The sequence below is a fragment of the Silurus meridionalis genome, chromosome 17 (assembly GCF_014805685.1).
Source record: "Silurus meridionalis isolate SWU-2019-XX chromosome 17, ASM1480568v1, whole genome shotgun sequence".
In the NCBI taxonomy this organism is placed as follows: domain Eukaryota; kingdom Metazoa; phylum Chordata; class Actinopteri; order Siluriformes; family Siluridae; genus Silurus; species Silurus meridionalis.
In genome coordinates, this window is record NC_060900.1 from 4,850,741 (window position 1) to 4,868,289 (window position 17,549).

A 17,549-nucleotide genomic window follows, 5' to 3' on the forward strand; every position below is an offset into this window, starting at 1 on the left:
CTCACAAGTAGGTGGCGCTACGATGACACAAGTCACGCCATATTAATAACATACAATTCTAAAGTGGTCACCTCAGTATTTCCTAAGTGTCTATTTAGTTTCTTAGTAGCTTTCAAACACAAACAGGTGAAATTTACGATCCAGATTGGTTTCGCACAATAGCACCTGGTAGCCATTAGCACGTGATTAAACAAACAGAAAATGGTGCGTTTTAGAAATCTGGGGAAAGTAAATATAGAGGAATTATAAATTATAATGACGGCATCCGTTTTTGAACATCATTATAGCACGATTACTGCACAAGGCGTGCTATATGACATGAATATGCTTTAGTGAACGCTTTAGTGTTATACACTGATCAGGCATAACATTATGACCACTTGCCTAATATTGTGTTGGTCCCCCATTTCTTGCCAAAACAGTCATGACCCATTGACCATTATAAGCATGAATTTCTTCAGCATTTTGAGCTACAGGAGCTCATCTGTTGGATCAGACCACACGAGCCAGACTTCGCTCTCCACGTGCATTAATGAGCCTCGGACACCCGTGACCCTGACTCCGGTTCCCCACTGTTCCTTTCTTGGAGCACTTTTGATAGATACTGACCACTGCAGCCAGAAACACCCCACAAGAGCTTCAGGTTTGGAGATCGAAATTTGTCCCCTGTCAAACTCGCTGAAATCCTTACGCTTGCCCCATATCCCACCCACTAACAGGTGTCATGATGAAGAGATAACCATTGTTATTCCCTTCACTGGTCATATTGTTATGCCTGGTCAATGTAGATTGTTCCTGGTCTTACACTGCTCTGTCTGTAACCTTCAAAATTTATTCTGGACTATCGAGTTCACACCAGTCTCTGTGGCACTTTGTATGTCGGATTTCTCAATAATATGGACTTTAGTTTAAGGACAAAAGAACATGCATACATTCCATGCATATACACAGACAGACATGACTATTTACTGTATACACTATTTTATAGTGGACTTTTTCTTCCAGGTCTCACTAAGAACCGCATCCGTTCCTCCAGAACGTTCCTTTTCTCAGGATATGAAAGACAAACCTTATGTTTTTGGGAAAACTCTAAAATGTAGCCAGCGCTGGAATGTCTGAGCAGTGTCTTTATGAAAAAATACTGCCACCTAGTGTTGTGGCTGAGTTTGGCACAATGATACATTCTCCATTCTTGGTAATGTAATAAGGAATGTTGGATGTTGGACATGAGTGCATCGAGTTACTACATTCAAAATAAACGTTGAGTCCATTGTTAGTCAGGCAAAGATATTTGACCACTGCAAGAGTGTGAGGTCAACAGCACCACTAGGCTCATTTGTGCTGTTTAGAGCCTGAGGCTACAGGAGTCACACATTCCTATTGGGGAGTTTGGTTGCTTCCCATCAGGGAGTAACAACCATCTGATTACACACCCATTAGGCCACTCAGTGGAGCGCACTTCCTGCTGCTTGATAGAGTCGGAGCACCGCGCCTCAATGGGGATTTCTGGGAAAAAGATTGATTGCAGAGATGTCTGTTAGCACATGTGCGACTTGGACACAGACAAGAGGGCAGTGTTAAGCATGCTCGAGTCAGCCAATAGGCTTTCGAGCTAAAGGAAAGGAAAGTTGAGGTCGTTCATCTCTGACAAAACAGTTTAAACTGTCAGCAGAGAACATTTTATAGGAGTGTGCATGAACATAAACACTGAACCTACACACTCATTGCACCAATACTCCAGTTCTAAATATGCAAAGATAATTAACTGAGAACAATGTTTTTCCCAGTCGAGGAACACAATGTACTCCGTGTCAAAGAAACTTGTTCTAAAGAGACATTGCTCTCTAAAAAAGGTTTAACAACGTTAAAAAAGTAACAGGGGTCGGGCTGGGTGAAGGACTCAAACATTTCTAACTACAAATGCATCAGTTCTCTAATTTTCCTGCTAAACATAAGAACACATTCAGAGGAAGACGTATGTATAATATGAGCTCCATCTCTTCTCTATTAGAGTCACTGTGGCCCTCTAGTGTTTAAATAAAGAAGAGCATTTGATTCAGAGATTATACACTCCTCCAAGTAGCAATGAATTGGGGGTAAGAAGTAAATAATACACATTTGATTGGATTGTTGTCACTTTTGACCTTAAAATTGTGGCAAATAAATGATCATATAAATAGATTATAGGCATATTAATGTGCTATTTCATAGCTATATTCTGATATATTCACTATTAAGTCTATTCCCAACAATTATTATTGAACAGATTAAAAGGATTCTATTGGCAGATGATTTTAAACTAAAATTTTATGTGTGTTATCGAAACAAACGTGACCTCATGTAAGTAATACGCAACAATTTAAACCCGGGTTGTTGTGCTGTCCCAGGAATCCAGAGAGATTGCTAGTTAATTGTTTCGTTTTTCTAGAAAACACTCACCGTTCGAGCTGAACTAATAAACAACTTGATAGTCCACGTTTCTCCTAAATACAAATACTAGAGAAACGTGTACAGATTCCTCATTTGTAGGATCTTACATTCCCTGTTAAAAAGATCGTTGCTCTATTAAAAGCTAAAAATCTATTTTAAATGTGAACAAGCCAAATAAAGAATAATAATCCACATCACTCACTCAAATCATTAACATCAGTACATTTTATATTTGAAAAAGAAAAAGGTGAGGAAAGCCCAGCTGACGTTACAATCCACAAGGTTTTTTTTTTCTTTTTTTTTTCTTCCCCGACACAAATCATCCATCAAACAAGTCAACATTAGTGGAGTTGTGTGTGTAGGAAAATATGCTACTTGGGTAAAGTCCAGTATTTAAAAAAAAAAAATATATATATATATATAATCTGGCTTTATATAGTCAACGTGTTGTGTATTCAGCATCAAGTCTGACATGCATGAAAACCTACACATACTACCCTGTCCTCTACCATTCCCTACATATAACCATTTAAAGAAGAAATACACGTATTTACATAGACATGTTATTACTCATATTGCTTTGATATACATTACATCGTAAGTGGAGAAAAAAAAATTGAAAGAAGAAAAATGTGTTTAATCAGGGCTGACATTTTAAGTCAATGGTCTTGAATCCATGTAGACAAATGCTGCGGTTTTCTGTTCACTTTTGCATCCCTGTTTGAGCAGCCCTGAATTAAACAGACATACGTGTGTGTGTTTGTAGGCGTGTTTCTGCATATATGAACGGCAAAATATTTTTGATTTATAAGTGACTGATAAGTCAAAGAAGGAAAAAAAAACAAAAAAAACCAAAAAAAACCTAACTCGACCGCACACAAACACACAATGGAAACCAGTCCCGTGTGCACTATACATTTCTCGTGATGAATATTAAGGCATGAAGCAGATCCCGGGTTCGTACGTTTCTCTGAATCCCAACCGTTTAGCTTAATACAAAATAAAGAACTGGCAGGCAAGGTTTAAAGTGAAGGATACGCTGTACTGGTTTATACGACACTTCTTTCACCCCTCCCAAAGTCAACAGCTAACACAAGTCCCACACAGCTAGAGGGTGCTGTTCCTGCGAAAGCAAAAGGAAGCTGGTGTGTCCTGTGCAGGTTAGTCAGAGTTCGCCGTGCTCTTTGTGCAGGAAGGCGTGATGGAGGGAGTGAGGCAGCAGACTGTTCAGTGCTGAGGGGAGATGGGGTGGCGGTAGCCCGCTCCAGGCCCCTGATAGCGCTGGCGTGCGTGCTTCTCGCAGAACAGCTCGTCTCCCACCCAGAAGTGGCCGCGCATTTTCAGGTTGAGGCCGCATTCTGTGCAGGTGTAGCACTCGGGGTGGCGGAAACGCTCGTCCAGGATCCTCACGGCCTGGGTGCTGGGACACAAGCAAATTACACGTCATGCATTTAAACAGACATACTTTTTTTTTTTTTTTTATCAGTTTTGGAAATAATCTTGCTACCACATTCTTGTACTCTTTTCTTCCTTATAGCAACTTGGTTCAGCTTTTAAAATGAATTTGTTAATAGATTTTTAGGATACTAAATAACCAATACTGGGGTGGTGTTCCTCAGCTCAACACAAGGCATGGTTACAGTGTCCACCAAAATTGTTTATTACTCTTCGAACACAGTAAATTGCCAACGATTACAATATACTAAAGCTGAAAGACTTTTTTTTTTTTTATTTAAATACTGTGCAACCAGCATTGCATATTGTGATTGTGGCCCAGGGAAATGGGAAATTTTCAAACCAGGAGTTGGTGACCCTGGGACTTGGGGTCCAGTGGTGCACATCGATCGCTGTAAAAAACGTTTATAAGAACGGCGTGAGTGCGAGTGCTGCGCAAAGAAAATTCCGGCGTCATTACCCGTTAGGACGTCATGATCGTGTCCCGTCTGCTCATGCAAGTACAACATGGGGGCGTAATTTTGAAGAAATGGCTCAAATCATGACATCCTAACACTCGCGCTATCACCGTTCTTATAAAAGACTCCATTGATCCATAACCTATAAATAATGGCAGGCAAAGTGTAACGCCAAACTCTAGTTCGAGAAAAAAAAAACCTTCAAACATTTTCAACCTTCCACTCCTTTTCCAAAGGGTGCCAATAGTTCCACATTCGTCAGTTAATTGTATTCAAACCTTACTTTTTACTAACTCGCACCCATAGGCGTGCTCCTTTTCTTTCACACCTTCGCACGCGAAACCCACGTTCGTCAGTACGAGATCGTTGCAGCCACGCAATACTGATTCTCACAGGTGTATAAACCCATAAATGCGAATGAATGAATGAGAACAGCACCAGCCCCAGGCTCGAACATCACCGTGCGCTTTATTGCTCACTTATTAATCTCTAATTAGGCAGTAAATTCACACACCATAGGAACAAGCCAGGACACGGCATGCATTTGGGTGTTAATGTCCTTTCTGCTGCGTGATTACAGAAGTAAAGGGCGAATGCTAACGTTTCTCTCTTACACAATATTGTTGCCGCATTTTTCACAGGTGTGGTATTTCTGGACTCCGGCGACAGAGGATACAGGCTTAGGGGGATTCGGTGACAGCTTCCCTGGAAACATGAGTGCGGCCTCTGTTTAAAAAACAAAAACACACAAATAGACTAAAAACTTAGAAACAGATGAACTGACTAAACCGGCTTTTATACAGTCTCGGTAGTCGAATTTAAATAAAAGATGAAATTCTTCACAAGGGGGCGCAATATAATTGTTGAGCAAACAATGCAGCCATCATTCAGATGAAACAAAAGCATAAAAAAAAAAAAATTACACTTGAGTACACGGCTTTCTTTTTGAAAAGGAAAACTTTTATAATCGTATAAAAATTTTTTTACTACATACAGTTTTCTTTGTTTTATTTAATCGGTTCTCAATAACAGAATGGAAGGAAATGGAGGATAAGATGTTTGTTGGAATTGCTTTATCATTTCTTGCAATCGGTGAGTGATTTTGTAAATAGTGGTTCACAATGTGCAATCACCAATCTAGAAAATTCCGCAATTTTGTACCTGGTGCTGATGGTGCTGAGCGATTAAAGTGTACCTAAGTGCAGGTGACATTAGTCAATAGCTGCAATATATTTCAAATTGAACTCAGTGCTTCACTTATTTGCTTAAGTAGCAAGCAAATATTTTATTTATACGCATTTTATTTGCTAATGCACCGAAACACATGATTTTCCATAGAATCCATTATCCATCATCCTTTGTGTCGTGTAGAAGAGCAGAATGACTAAACGGTACAAATATGTCGATTTTCTGTCAAACTGCGTCCTGCTTTTCCTCAACAAAATCAGGAAAATCTGGTTCCAGCACTAAAAACTCTGGAGCGCTTGAGCTGGTGACGTCATGCACTATGAGGCAGTATTGTTTTGTCCCCGTAATTTGGGCAAGTTTTTTTCGTGACCACATTTAAAACAAGACGTGAAATGAAATATCAACTGTGAATCTGGGTTCAGAGTAAACAGGACACACATTTCTTAAACAAGAAGCTCCACAGTGAGAATAAACAGCTCTGGGTGGTGAAATAAGTGTCTGTGTCCTATGTGCAATGAATAATTTTTTTTATGATGATATTAATGTGTGGACACTTGATATTCGGACAATAAAAATCTGTTTAAGCACATTTGCAGTTGCCTGGATTTTATTATTATTATATTTTTTACACGGCGCATTACGACATCGATTCTCTAGTTTTACTTAGGTAGTCTTCTGATCGTCTCTCTGGTGAACACTAAGAAACCTGATTATAAAATCTATGATTAAAATCTACTATAAAATTATTGCTGCGCAGGTGTGAGATGAGTGTAGGAGTGACCAATCACAGACATTCCCACACCTGCTGCAGACTGAACCTGAGGTCAAGTATCAGTCTTGATATTAGAGATAAGAAACAAACACTCACTCAATTTAATGACAATTAGACAAAAGTTTGCAGTGACTGGAATACTTTGATCGTTTTCTGTAACGACAATTAGGGATTGTCGTGCGAGTGCGTGTATTTTACCTTGCTCATCAGCCTCCAGCACCTCTTGCAGCATTTTGAAGGTGTTGGACTGGCGAGGAGCTGAACGCGACTCCTTGTTCTCCTGAATCATCTTGTACACCTCGGATTCACGATCGAACCGCTGCATCGCAAAATCCGAGCTAAGAGACACACAGGACAAACAGGGACAAGAAATCATTAAACGAACAGATCAGTAGTGTAAGTTTACTGCTGAAAGTCATTAATTATGTAGATTTATATTCATTTTACTGCACAAGTAGTAACTGTTATAACCCTATCGACTCTAACTTATTGAAACACCTGCATAGATTCTGCTGCACCTACACACTGCAGATCAACATGGTAAAGATAAGACACCATGAAGACAGACTGGAATTCATTAACCACAGCTAAATATACATTATGAAATCAAACGCTCATATAGGTCCCAGGAATCAAACAATCAAAAACCTAAAACTTTCCTATAAATCAGGCTAATCATTTTGTTAATGGGAAATTGGGACACAAATTTCTGTCTAGAACTGTGAGAAATTGTGATTGAAATTTTTCGAAGACGTACAAAGTAGATATTAAACAAGACTGGTAAAAAACACTGAAAAGCTTTGAATCATGTATGAATTTCAGGCTGGAGCATAAAGAAAAAGAAAAAAAAAAAAAAACCCACCACCACACATTACACTTCCAATTTACAAATATTTTCCTCACGTTATTTTCCACAGTGTCTCATCTGAAACCAATTTTTTTCTGATTTTCTCCCACTTATTTCTATGAACTATAACCCATGACCTATACTTATGAAGACAGACAATAACTATGAGATATGGATTAACGGTTGCTGTGTTGTTGCAGTGTTGCTTCACGCCACTTTGGGATGATTCATGATTTTTCCTCATGAAGGCCAAAGTTTTGATCAAATTTTTCAGTTTATCCACTGTTTAAAAGTACAACCGATCATCTTCAAGCACTAGATTAGCGTGCTCCGGATCACGCCAACATTCTTTTGGTCTGTCATTGCAAAGATAAGAAAAGACTGGCATGAGAGTAGCCTTTTATGCTAAAATAGAACCATTTCACAAAGAAAAGTTTTCATTCAGTGTTCTCAGAAAGGAGTAGAAAGAAAAAAAAAAGCACAGGTTCTGTAATCAATGCTTGGCTCCTTTCCTTTGAAAACATGTGTTTGTTTCAAACCATTTCCTCAAGTGTTTGGAACAAGAGACCTTTGAGAAATGCCTGAGAACAGCCGCTTGCCAGCACTAATTTGATGCTAACCAGAATCAACTGAGTTTAAAGAGATACTGCATTGTTCAGCTCTCACACTCATGTAAGTTATGTCTGTATTAATATTAAAATGAAAAATGCACAAATAAAAACAGGAAAAATAAATTAAAAAAAGGAAATCCGACACCACTTGTTGAACAAAGCTGTCAGTACTGGATGACCTTCATTCCTTGTTTCCTGAAACTCTGCTTTATGCATAATGTTTGAGTTTCATGTAGTCACCTGCAGTGTGTGTCAACTTGGAATTAATCTTACATAAACATAGATATGTTTTGAATAATGAATATCTCGTAACCAGGTGATCATATTTGTTTGGGCTATGATTGTTATGGGTTGAACATTATACTGTGTAAGGATCTAGTTTACAAGTTTAATACAACTAATACAATATGAATCTGCCATTTGAAAACATACAGGCTGGTAGTGCAAATTAGAGAAATATTTTTTCTCCATTATATTTTCTCTAATTGGCTTATCCTCCAATTTCCACCCAGCAGTGAATTCTAACCTACAGTACCACACCTACCAACTGGTGAGGTTGAAGGCTCTCACACGCTTCCACTGAGACATGTGCATCCAGCCAACCACGTTTTTTCCAAACTGCTGCTCCATCACAGGGCCATAGAACACCCTGCACTATCTACCCTCTGCCCAAGACGCCTAATATTACCTAGTGGCATCGTGATTGACGGGAGAAATATTACGAAACCCTTCACAACCAGATATCAATTCTATCCATGGCTGGATGTGGCATGGGCGGGTTTCCAACTCGCAATCTGCCAGAGTGAAAAAAAAAATATATATTTTAGAGAATGACTCTTCCTTGACGTTTCGTATCAATCGGCTTCGGTCGCGTTGTTAGAATTCAGCTAGCTTGCCAGTGTGCAGCAGTTTAGCAGCCAAAAATTGGTATTGCCTTCATTAGGTTTTTGTTATCAAAGCCACGTTTTTGAGTACATGAGTATGCTAGTAGCAAATACTAACAATGCAATTGATTTCAGTGCTCCAAATGTTCCCTGTGAAGAGAAACCGAGGATGCGGTGTCTGGATTTGGCATTTTAATTGATATTTGGAAAATACTGTATTTGCTTTTACTTTTGTATGTTAGCAAAAACATTTAGAATAAAATAAACACTGATGCTTTGTGTTACATGGATTCAAGTTCTTGGATGGCATGCTGATGGCACTCGCTCATGATCATGCATTGCTTACCGGGTAAAAATAAATAAATAAAAAACTCTAAGATGTAAAATTTTTTCTGGGAATGAGTAAAAACTCTATTCATCTCTCGCTATAAATTAACTCCCCTTTCAAGCCTCTGTGCTTAACAGCAGGGTTTTTGGGTGACAGTTTGAAAGCAGGAAAGTAAAAGCAGGTATGAGAAGTGATTTGAAGCAGTTGTAATCGAGAATCTGCAGTAAGTTTGAGTGCATTCTTCAGCGGTGTAATGCCGAAAATAAAACAGGTTATGGTTGGCATGAATTTCCGAAGCAGGGGCCCAATTAGAACGATATAACGAGTAAGCTACTGCCTCTCCACAAACAGCCTGTGGCTAATGCACACATGCGCACACTGTGTAAACTCGTTCATCCTGATCTGAAGGACATGACTCGCTTTAGTTTGACAGTATTTATCTAAACACATGCGGGCACAACCTCATTTTCCCTCCCATCAGCATTTGGCCTCAATTACAGCGCTGGAGAGAAAAAAAAAATTGCTGAACCTTTTACAATGGAGTTATGCTACGGCACTGTTGGATTCAGTATTCTGATTGCAAATAAGATGTTGATTGATTCTCTATAATAGGAGAAATGATAACCAAATATTACTACAATCAGTACCCTCTTGACTCTATGGATTTTGCATGACCTGAATATTTTGTTAAAGCTTTCCCCTGGTTTAATAAACACCAAGATCATCAGTGATTCAACAGAGCATGTAAAGCACTAATGCGTTTAGCAGGGGATCCTTGATAAATCATTATGAGCACCGTTGCTGCTCCAGGGGAATGTAAAAGCACTTGAAGACCATTATACTCGCTCTAATATTGAAATTGTCACATGAAGATGTGCAATAATGTGCCGATCCTGAGAAGGAAGCTGATTGTGTATGTGGGAGTTGTTCTCGCCACTAAAAACCTGCATAACAAGTAGGCGATACTTTGCATGTTTTTCTCGGTGCGTTGTGTGTTCTCTGTAAGAGCTAGCTGATGAAACGATGGAATGAGACGCGTACAGATTGAGATCAGAATGAGCGAGTCGAAGCGGGAGGGGATGGCAATACCCTGGAAAGACAGGGCCCTGACAACATGTGACGACTAGTTCAGAGCCATATAGGTGAGATATGTGTATATATACATACACATATAAGGCCTCCTTAAAGAGAATTATTTGGGTTCCTGCCTGAGGTTTGAACTGCAGCTGGAACTACAGAACAAACTGCTGCAGGAGAAAATTCAAACACCTCCAGAGCAATCGGATTGGAGAATTGATCGGCACTGTGGTATAAAATACTTAATGTAATATTTAAAAAAAGTGACAGAACTGAAGAAAATGTTGAGCGTGTTACTGATATAAACAGAGTTTGGTGTAAACACACCATTAGATAGAGAGAGACAATTCAAAAGACTAAATCAATGAATAGGCAGGAGGATGGGATGAGGCCGTATTGGACACAGCCATGTTCTGTGAGGAATGCCCCAAATTGAATCCAGATCCACAGACTCCAAAGCAGACTCACTTTCCCCCCTTTTTCTTCTGCAAGACCTCCCGAGCTATCCCTTTCCACTCCTCTTGCGCCTCCTTCACTCGCTTTCTGCCCTGACATGGTTCGGGACAGCGTTCCCCAAATCCCCACAAACATCCAGTACGCACTTACATTACTTCATCTATTAATGGTAAAAAAAAAAATAAATAAATAAAAGGCACAGTGAAAAAGATAGAAAGACAGAGAGAGAGAGAAAGCAAACAAAGCCCCAATTAGGATTAGGTCTTCATTATGTACATTGCAAGCTATTTTTCTAATAAAATATTGAGGATTCTATTGGTCTGTATCTACTTTAGCCTGCTGCTGATCTTGTTGTAAAAAAAACAAAAAAAGGCTTCAAACAAAATCTAGTCAAAACAGACGACAAAATCACAGCCCAGAAATACCTCAAAAAGGAGAAGCCAAAGAAGTGCTTGTATCAACTTAAAACATGTCCAATATATTATGTCTATAAACCTGTGCTGGATAAAAAGGACACACTTACCTCAAATACACACAGCAAATCCTTTACAGGTACTACTAAACAGATGCCAATGACAGCTTCTCTCTCTCTCTCTCACACACACACACACACACACACACACACACACACACACACACACACACACACACACACACACACACCTGAAATTGACTCAGAAGTGCGCACACACACACACTCACTCACTTGCAAGCTTATGCCCATTTACACAAATAACACACCCCTTTGCTGAGCTAAACGGAGAGTTTCAGTCTACAAGGTGTGACTCCACTGTACTGTATAAGGAGGAGGACTCTATATGCTGAGCATGGAGCGGGTGGAGCTAGAGGAGTGTGAGCCACAGGAGAGTGTGTACATGTGTGCGTGTAAGAAGAGGAACAATTTGGGGGCAAAATGAAATAATGCTTTTAGCAGCACAGACTGAAAGAGTCAAAGAATAAATGACAGGTTACAAAAAAAAAAAAAAACAGAGCAGAACAGAGAAACAGAAAGAGCAAGAAGACAAGAAAAACAAAAACAAAAAAAAAAAGACTGAAACAGTGAGAGACACCAATTTCAGCAAAGAAATGCTGAGATGAGCCACAAAAGTTCTGGAACCAAAATGAACCTCTACCAAATCTGCTCATTATATAATCATCTATTTCTTGTGCTTGGAAAAGGCTGATCTCAAACAGGGCTCATTAATCTTTATAGATGATGTCATTCATGATTGTAGCAGCAGAATGAATCCAAGAGTCTACAAAAACATTCGGTCTGCCAATTTACATAGAAATGCATCCAATTAGGAGGAACTTCCTTATGAAGCAAGAGAACTGCCCAAAACACATCGCCAGCACAACTAAGAACTTCATAAAGGTGTAAACAAAGTGGAAGGTTTTTGACTGGATGAGTCGATCACCAGACCACAACCCAATTGTAAATGCATTTTCACCCCTGAGGAGGGAACTAAAGGAAGAAGCGTCTTCGAAAACAAATGAATGAAGCTCTGGTAAAAGTGTGGCAAAGCATCATGAAAGAAGCATGCTATATTTCTTTGGATACCTGCTGCGATTGCGGTCAGCAACCAAATAAGACATTGAGAAATTATACAAATCAGCGGTCATGTGATCATTAATCAGGCTACATCTACACTAATCCGGATCAATTTGAAAACGGTGTTTTTGTTTAAAAATGCTCCACGTCCACACATTTTCTTCAGTGTGCTCATCCAGATTGAAGACGCTTCGACCTGCGTCATTTCCGCCTGCCGTTTATTTACTTTCCGGCTTTTTGAAATAACGCGACGACTAAAAATGCGTCATCGTTTCCGACAGACACGGAAATGGCATTTCGCAAATTTATCCACTTCAGAGAAAGTTTTCAAAAAGCTACATTTTTGTTAAATGAAAAAGACAAAAATTAAAACAGTGTGGATCTGGCCTCAGTCGTGCATCTTCACCTGATAAAAATTTACAGGTCAGAGTTCACCAAACTTGAGCTTTGGAGCACAAAGACTACCAAAACTTCTTCACACTGGAATTGTGTTTTCAGTGGCCACAGCTTCAAGCTATAAACATTGACCCAAAAATTAAGTGATATTTACTGAATATCTATCCCATTACTATACTTTTTCCATCTTCAAATTAGGTGGTCTGTCACCAAAGGACCCATCAGGAAATGACGCCTGGTCTTTCGTCTTATTTTGATCTCAATCCCAAACGTCTTCAGTGTATTGCAACACAGAAAGAATTGGCCTGACTGTTCAAATACTTCCCAAGCGGATGTATGTTCTGACCTGTCGTGAGGTCTGACAGAATTCTTAAATAGAAAAGCTGAAATGAGACAACAAGGTGTGTGTGTGTGTGTGTGTGTGTGTGTGTGTAAGTAATTGAATTAACAGTCATAGACCAGAATCATGCACTGAAACAAAATGTGCTCTGATTGCAGTGTAAACATTCAGAGACATGCAGACGAGTGAGAATTTTAAACTCAACACACACAAGGGTATAAAACAGGAAATCTGTCTGGATGTGGAAACAGCAGGTCAGAATAAAAGGAACCATTTACTGGAGCTTAAGGAAACGTTAGCAGTTTTTCCCTGGAGTAGGACCAGAAATATTTTGTGTGAAAGTATGTACGAAACAACACTTATTAAAGAATGTATTATTCATTCATGATAAAGAGGGGGCAGGGGAGCTGACAATTCTGATATTGTGGGGACATTTGGCTGGTCCCCATTAGTGAAACTTTTTTTTAAAGAAAATGGCAGCTTTAATCAAAAGTTAATGGAGCAAACAAAAAATCCAAAATGATTTCCTGTTGATTAAAAGCAGCATGTAAATTATACGTAATTTTTTATCCCTGTGTGTGTGTGTGTACCTGTTGCGGCGAGGGGAGGTGGGTAACTCTCGGTCAATCGGACTGTGTGGTGAGTAGCGATCAGGAGGAGTTGGGGTTCGACTGGACACAGAGTTGCAGCGACTGTCCACTGGCAAAAACTCCTTAAATCGTGCAGAAACACAGCACAGTTAGAATCAGTACAGGTTAAAAAATTCATTAATTAAAAAAAAAGCTAAGAAGGCATTCTATAACTGTCATTTCAGGGGACCTATGTATTCCAGAGAGCTGTAGAACAACAACAGTATGGCAAAGCAGTCTTCTTTCTCTTACATAAAACTTATAACACACTATAATCCTAGGTATTTATTCACTTATCTCTTACTCGTACATATGGCTTGGGAAGCTCAGAGAAATCTAGATCTTCCGGAGGGCTTGAGAAACAGTTTGGGAAACGCCAGTTTAACTTTCCATGCCTGCCGTCATTAATGGTTTTTGGTTTTGGCAAACAAACTTGAGCAAATGATGAAGACCAAAAGGAATGCGAAACAGTGACTTAATCTTGCATTCTGACACAGTGACATCAGTCTATATTAACATTAATAAATTCAGAACACTGCAGAGTGTGTATGTGGACTTGTTTTTATATTTGGGTTCCCACAATGATACACAGCTGACAGTTTTTACATTGTGGGGACATTGTGTATTCCCACTAAGCAGCTTTTATTGAAAAAAGGTAATTACGCCACAAGTTACTAAGGTTAAAGTTAGATTTAGACACAGCATCAATAAGCTGGTTTAATACTGATGTCCGTGGAAGGTCCTTACAAGAAGGACAAATGCAAGTCTGAGCACATGTTTTTAAAAAATATATATAAAAAAAAAAGGAAAAAAAAAAACAAAACAAGTGTTCCCCATAGCAAGGCACCTGATATTGTTTAGAGATGCCAGAGCACATTATAGTGATTGAGCAAGAGTTTGTGTGCGAGTGTGTGTGGTTGGAGAAGTGGGGTGTGGGAGTCATCTGACTGTTAAGCCAAAATGATTGTTTCCGAAGGTTAAGATAGTCTCAGACGGTTCGTTATTACCTACGGCAAAACGCACAAATACAATCCTTGGAAACACTGTGCGACAATTCTAGCAAAGTGAGTGTGTGCTTTGTTAAAGCGGATTCCTGACGTCAGGCAGATACATGCTGAGGTGATGAGCCTTGGTGGCTTTTCTCTCACACACAACAGAAAAGAATAGTTAATATAAAGTGGAGATAATACGATAAAGAGAAAAAGAATCCGGCGGGAAACATAAGCACAATCGCTCACACACCTGCCCCAGCTGAGGGATGTCGTCTGTGTGAGCATTAAGACGTTAAACGTTAACCTCATCTTCAAAGGATGAGTAAATCGGCTTATAATCCTGACTAAAGCTTTAAGCGCTCGCTCAGTCAACGGCTTCGGGGGCCTCGGCATGAGTGAAAGCTTGTCTGCATTCCTAGCATTTATCACCTCTATTTGAATTGGGCCCATACTGTAACTATACATACACACTGCGTCAATGTGCTCACACATGCGTGCACACATACACACATACACACATCTTAAACTTATCGTGCCAGCTGTGCTAGTGGCTGATTGCTGATTGCTATTTATATCATTGCTCCAAGCAATTGGGATGAGATGACAGAGACAGAGCTTGCTCGATGCCAGATGTTTGGCTTTGGAGTTTATCACGGCTGGTGCTCACATGGCAGTTTCGGGATCAGAGCGCAATTGCAACATCTGTCCATTTAAGCTGCACACACGCAGACCTGAAAGCAGGGCCAACCTATGAGCAGGATTGGCTGTATGGACTCCAACAAACTTGGGTTTGTTCAGAGATGAACTAATTAGCGATGGCAGCTGTATAAAGTGCAGCAAATCAAAGAGGAATTGACATTTTTGGGGGGAAATGGATAGGCAAATGTCTAATCTGACCACTAGAGGGCAGTCCCTACAGCAGAACTAGCTGAGGAACAAAGTATTTAGATTTTTTTTTAAGGGCAGAATATTTTAAGGGCCCTTCTGTCGTAACACTTTGTGGTCCTCCACCACACCAAGGGTTTAAATAATAAAATCCATTCCGAGCAAAAAGTTATGAGGTGAATCACACTTCCCTCAGTTCATCCTTCTTTGCTTCAATCGTTGGTCCACACAACTTTGCATTTTGCTAAAATGTTGGTATTTTTGAATGTACTAATGTACATTTATCTATTACTATAATCTACTACTGTAGTTTTTTTTGTTTGTTTGTTTTTTTAAAGACTATGAATAGATCAAATGATCAAAAAGCAAACTGCAGCTTTTTAAAAAAAAAAAAGATAATAGACATTTGTCTTAATTGTAAAAATGTAAATTATTCAAAATGTTATTTTACACACCGAAAGCATTTATGATTGTAGGATTTAGGATTGGAACGCTGGTGGGGGGTCTCCTAGCTTCAGAATGCTGAGGGAAGACAAAATACTTTGGGAAATGACATGGGATTACCCAAGATGCCCTTCCACCAGTGCCCATGTATGAGACACCATCTGGGATTACAGAGTGGGAGAAGCTCTCCGGGTGCCAAAGAAATAAAGTGAGTGAGTGAGTGAGTGAGTGAGTGAGTGAGAAAGTGAGAGAAAGTGAGAGAAATAGAACAGAGCGAACTAAAAAGAGGCGATTAGAGCTGACTGCTTGAAAAACCAACAATTCTGATCATTCTGTTTAACTAAACTAAATCCACTTTGGTGTTTCCTACAAACCAGGTCTTCAAAACACATGCCCGAGCTGAAGGAACCACAAAAAGGAGGTGCGTTCTAAATTCACAATGTAACATGACTGACAGGCAAGAGGAGCCGTCTCGTGCTGATTGGATGGATGTCGGTACACAGTGTTTGTTTTGTTTCCTGTCTACAGATCCTCGGTTGCCGCAGAGATCAGGGTTTTTAAGTCAACATTGAAAAGGTGTTACGACTTAATTAAAAAAAAAAGTCACTGAAATTGCTGACTGGTGTCATTTCGTAGGCTTCTTAAGGTAGACCAGAGCTTCAACAAGTGTTTTTACATACTGTGGTAATTAATTGATTGATGGCATCAATTGTTGATGTTAGTTTAACGACAGATTTCTGATAGCTGAGATGTTATCTATCTAAAGTAAGCATAGAGCTGCTGAAATGTTCCAATTATCTTCTGTGCTGGAGAAATCCGAGAAACTGAAATCAAACACGGAAATTCTTTAGCATGTCTAGTTCACACAAAAAGCTAGAGTATGTTTCCATTATATGTGACTCATGCCATAGGACCAGTTCGTAGAGATGGTGCAGATGTACACTCTGTTCTCCAGCCCATTGATCACCAGAATAGCTTTGCAAAAAAATCGTTCATAGTGCTGGATCTGTGATGATCACGAATGCTGAGCTCATAAAACTAGGCGCTACTAACCATATAGACTGTATAAGACTGCAGAAAGAACATCACTTATAATCTTATACTCCAGTGCTCATGTTAGTTCTCACTCTCCAGTGTTCTGTATTGTTGAAAGATTTATGATCAAACTCTTGATGTCACCCAAATGAGGATGGGTTCCCCTTTTGAGTCTGGTTCCTCTCAAGGTTTCTTCCTCATAACATCTAAGGGAGTTTTTCCATGCCACAGTCGCCACGACTGCTCATCAGGGACAAATTCACACCATTCACCTTAACTGTTGATTTGTGTAAAGCTGCTTTGAAACAATGTCTGTTGTGAAAAGCGCTATAGAAATAAACCTGACTTGACTAGTGCAAATTGTTGCTTTACCCAGTAAGAAAACCATGATCTAACTCTACCCTTATGCTCATTTTCCAATCTGAATCATCCTTACCAGGCATTTGGGTGACAAACACCCAACCAATCAGTTACAATCTGGACAAGCTCGAATGGAATGTACACAAAACCCAAACAAAGGAAACTAAAGAATACAAAGTTTCACCCTAGCATGAAAGGATAATGTGTGCGCAAAGGGAGAGAGAGAGAGAGAGAGAGAGAGAGAGAGAGAGAGAGAGAGAGAGAGAGAGAGAGAGAGAAAGAAAGAAAGAAAGAGAGCAGGGCACTTACTAAAACACATCCCATTTCCCATAAGCTACATTAAGTGACCATAAGGTGACCATTAAGACTCAATTGCGTGACCAAACAAATCAGATGTCTCACTTCACCAT

At 39.5% G+C, this 17,549-nt stretch overlaps 1 protein-coding gene across 1 annotated transcript in view; it reads right to left on the reverse strand.

The window, feature by feature from the left end:
- Window positions 1-2,637: 2,637 nt before the first annotated feature.
- pdlim2 (PDZ and LIM domain 2 (mystique)) overlaps window positions 2,638-17,549 on the reverse strand; it is a 56,973-nt gene continuing 42,061 nt past the window's right edge. The window contains exons 7-10 of the mRNA XM_046871613.1: window positions 13,385-13,506; window positions 6,502-6,641; window positions 4,958-5,069; window positions 2,638-3,850 (exon numbers count right to left, since the gene is read on the reverse strand). Coding sequence (XP_046727569.1) covers window positions 3,658-3,850; window positions 4,958-5,069; window positions 6,502-6,641; window positions 13,385-13,506 — 567 coding nt within the window. The 3' untranslated portion in view covers window positions 2,638-3,657. The remainder of the gene's footprint in view (window positions 3,851-4,957; window positions 5,070-6,501; window positions 6,642-13,384; window positions 13,507-17,549) is intronic.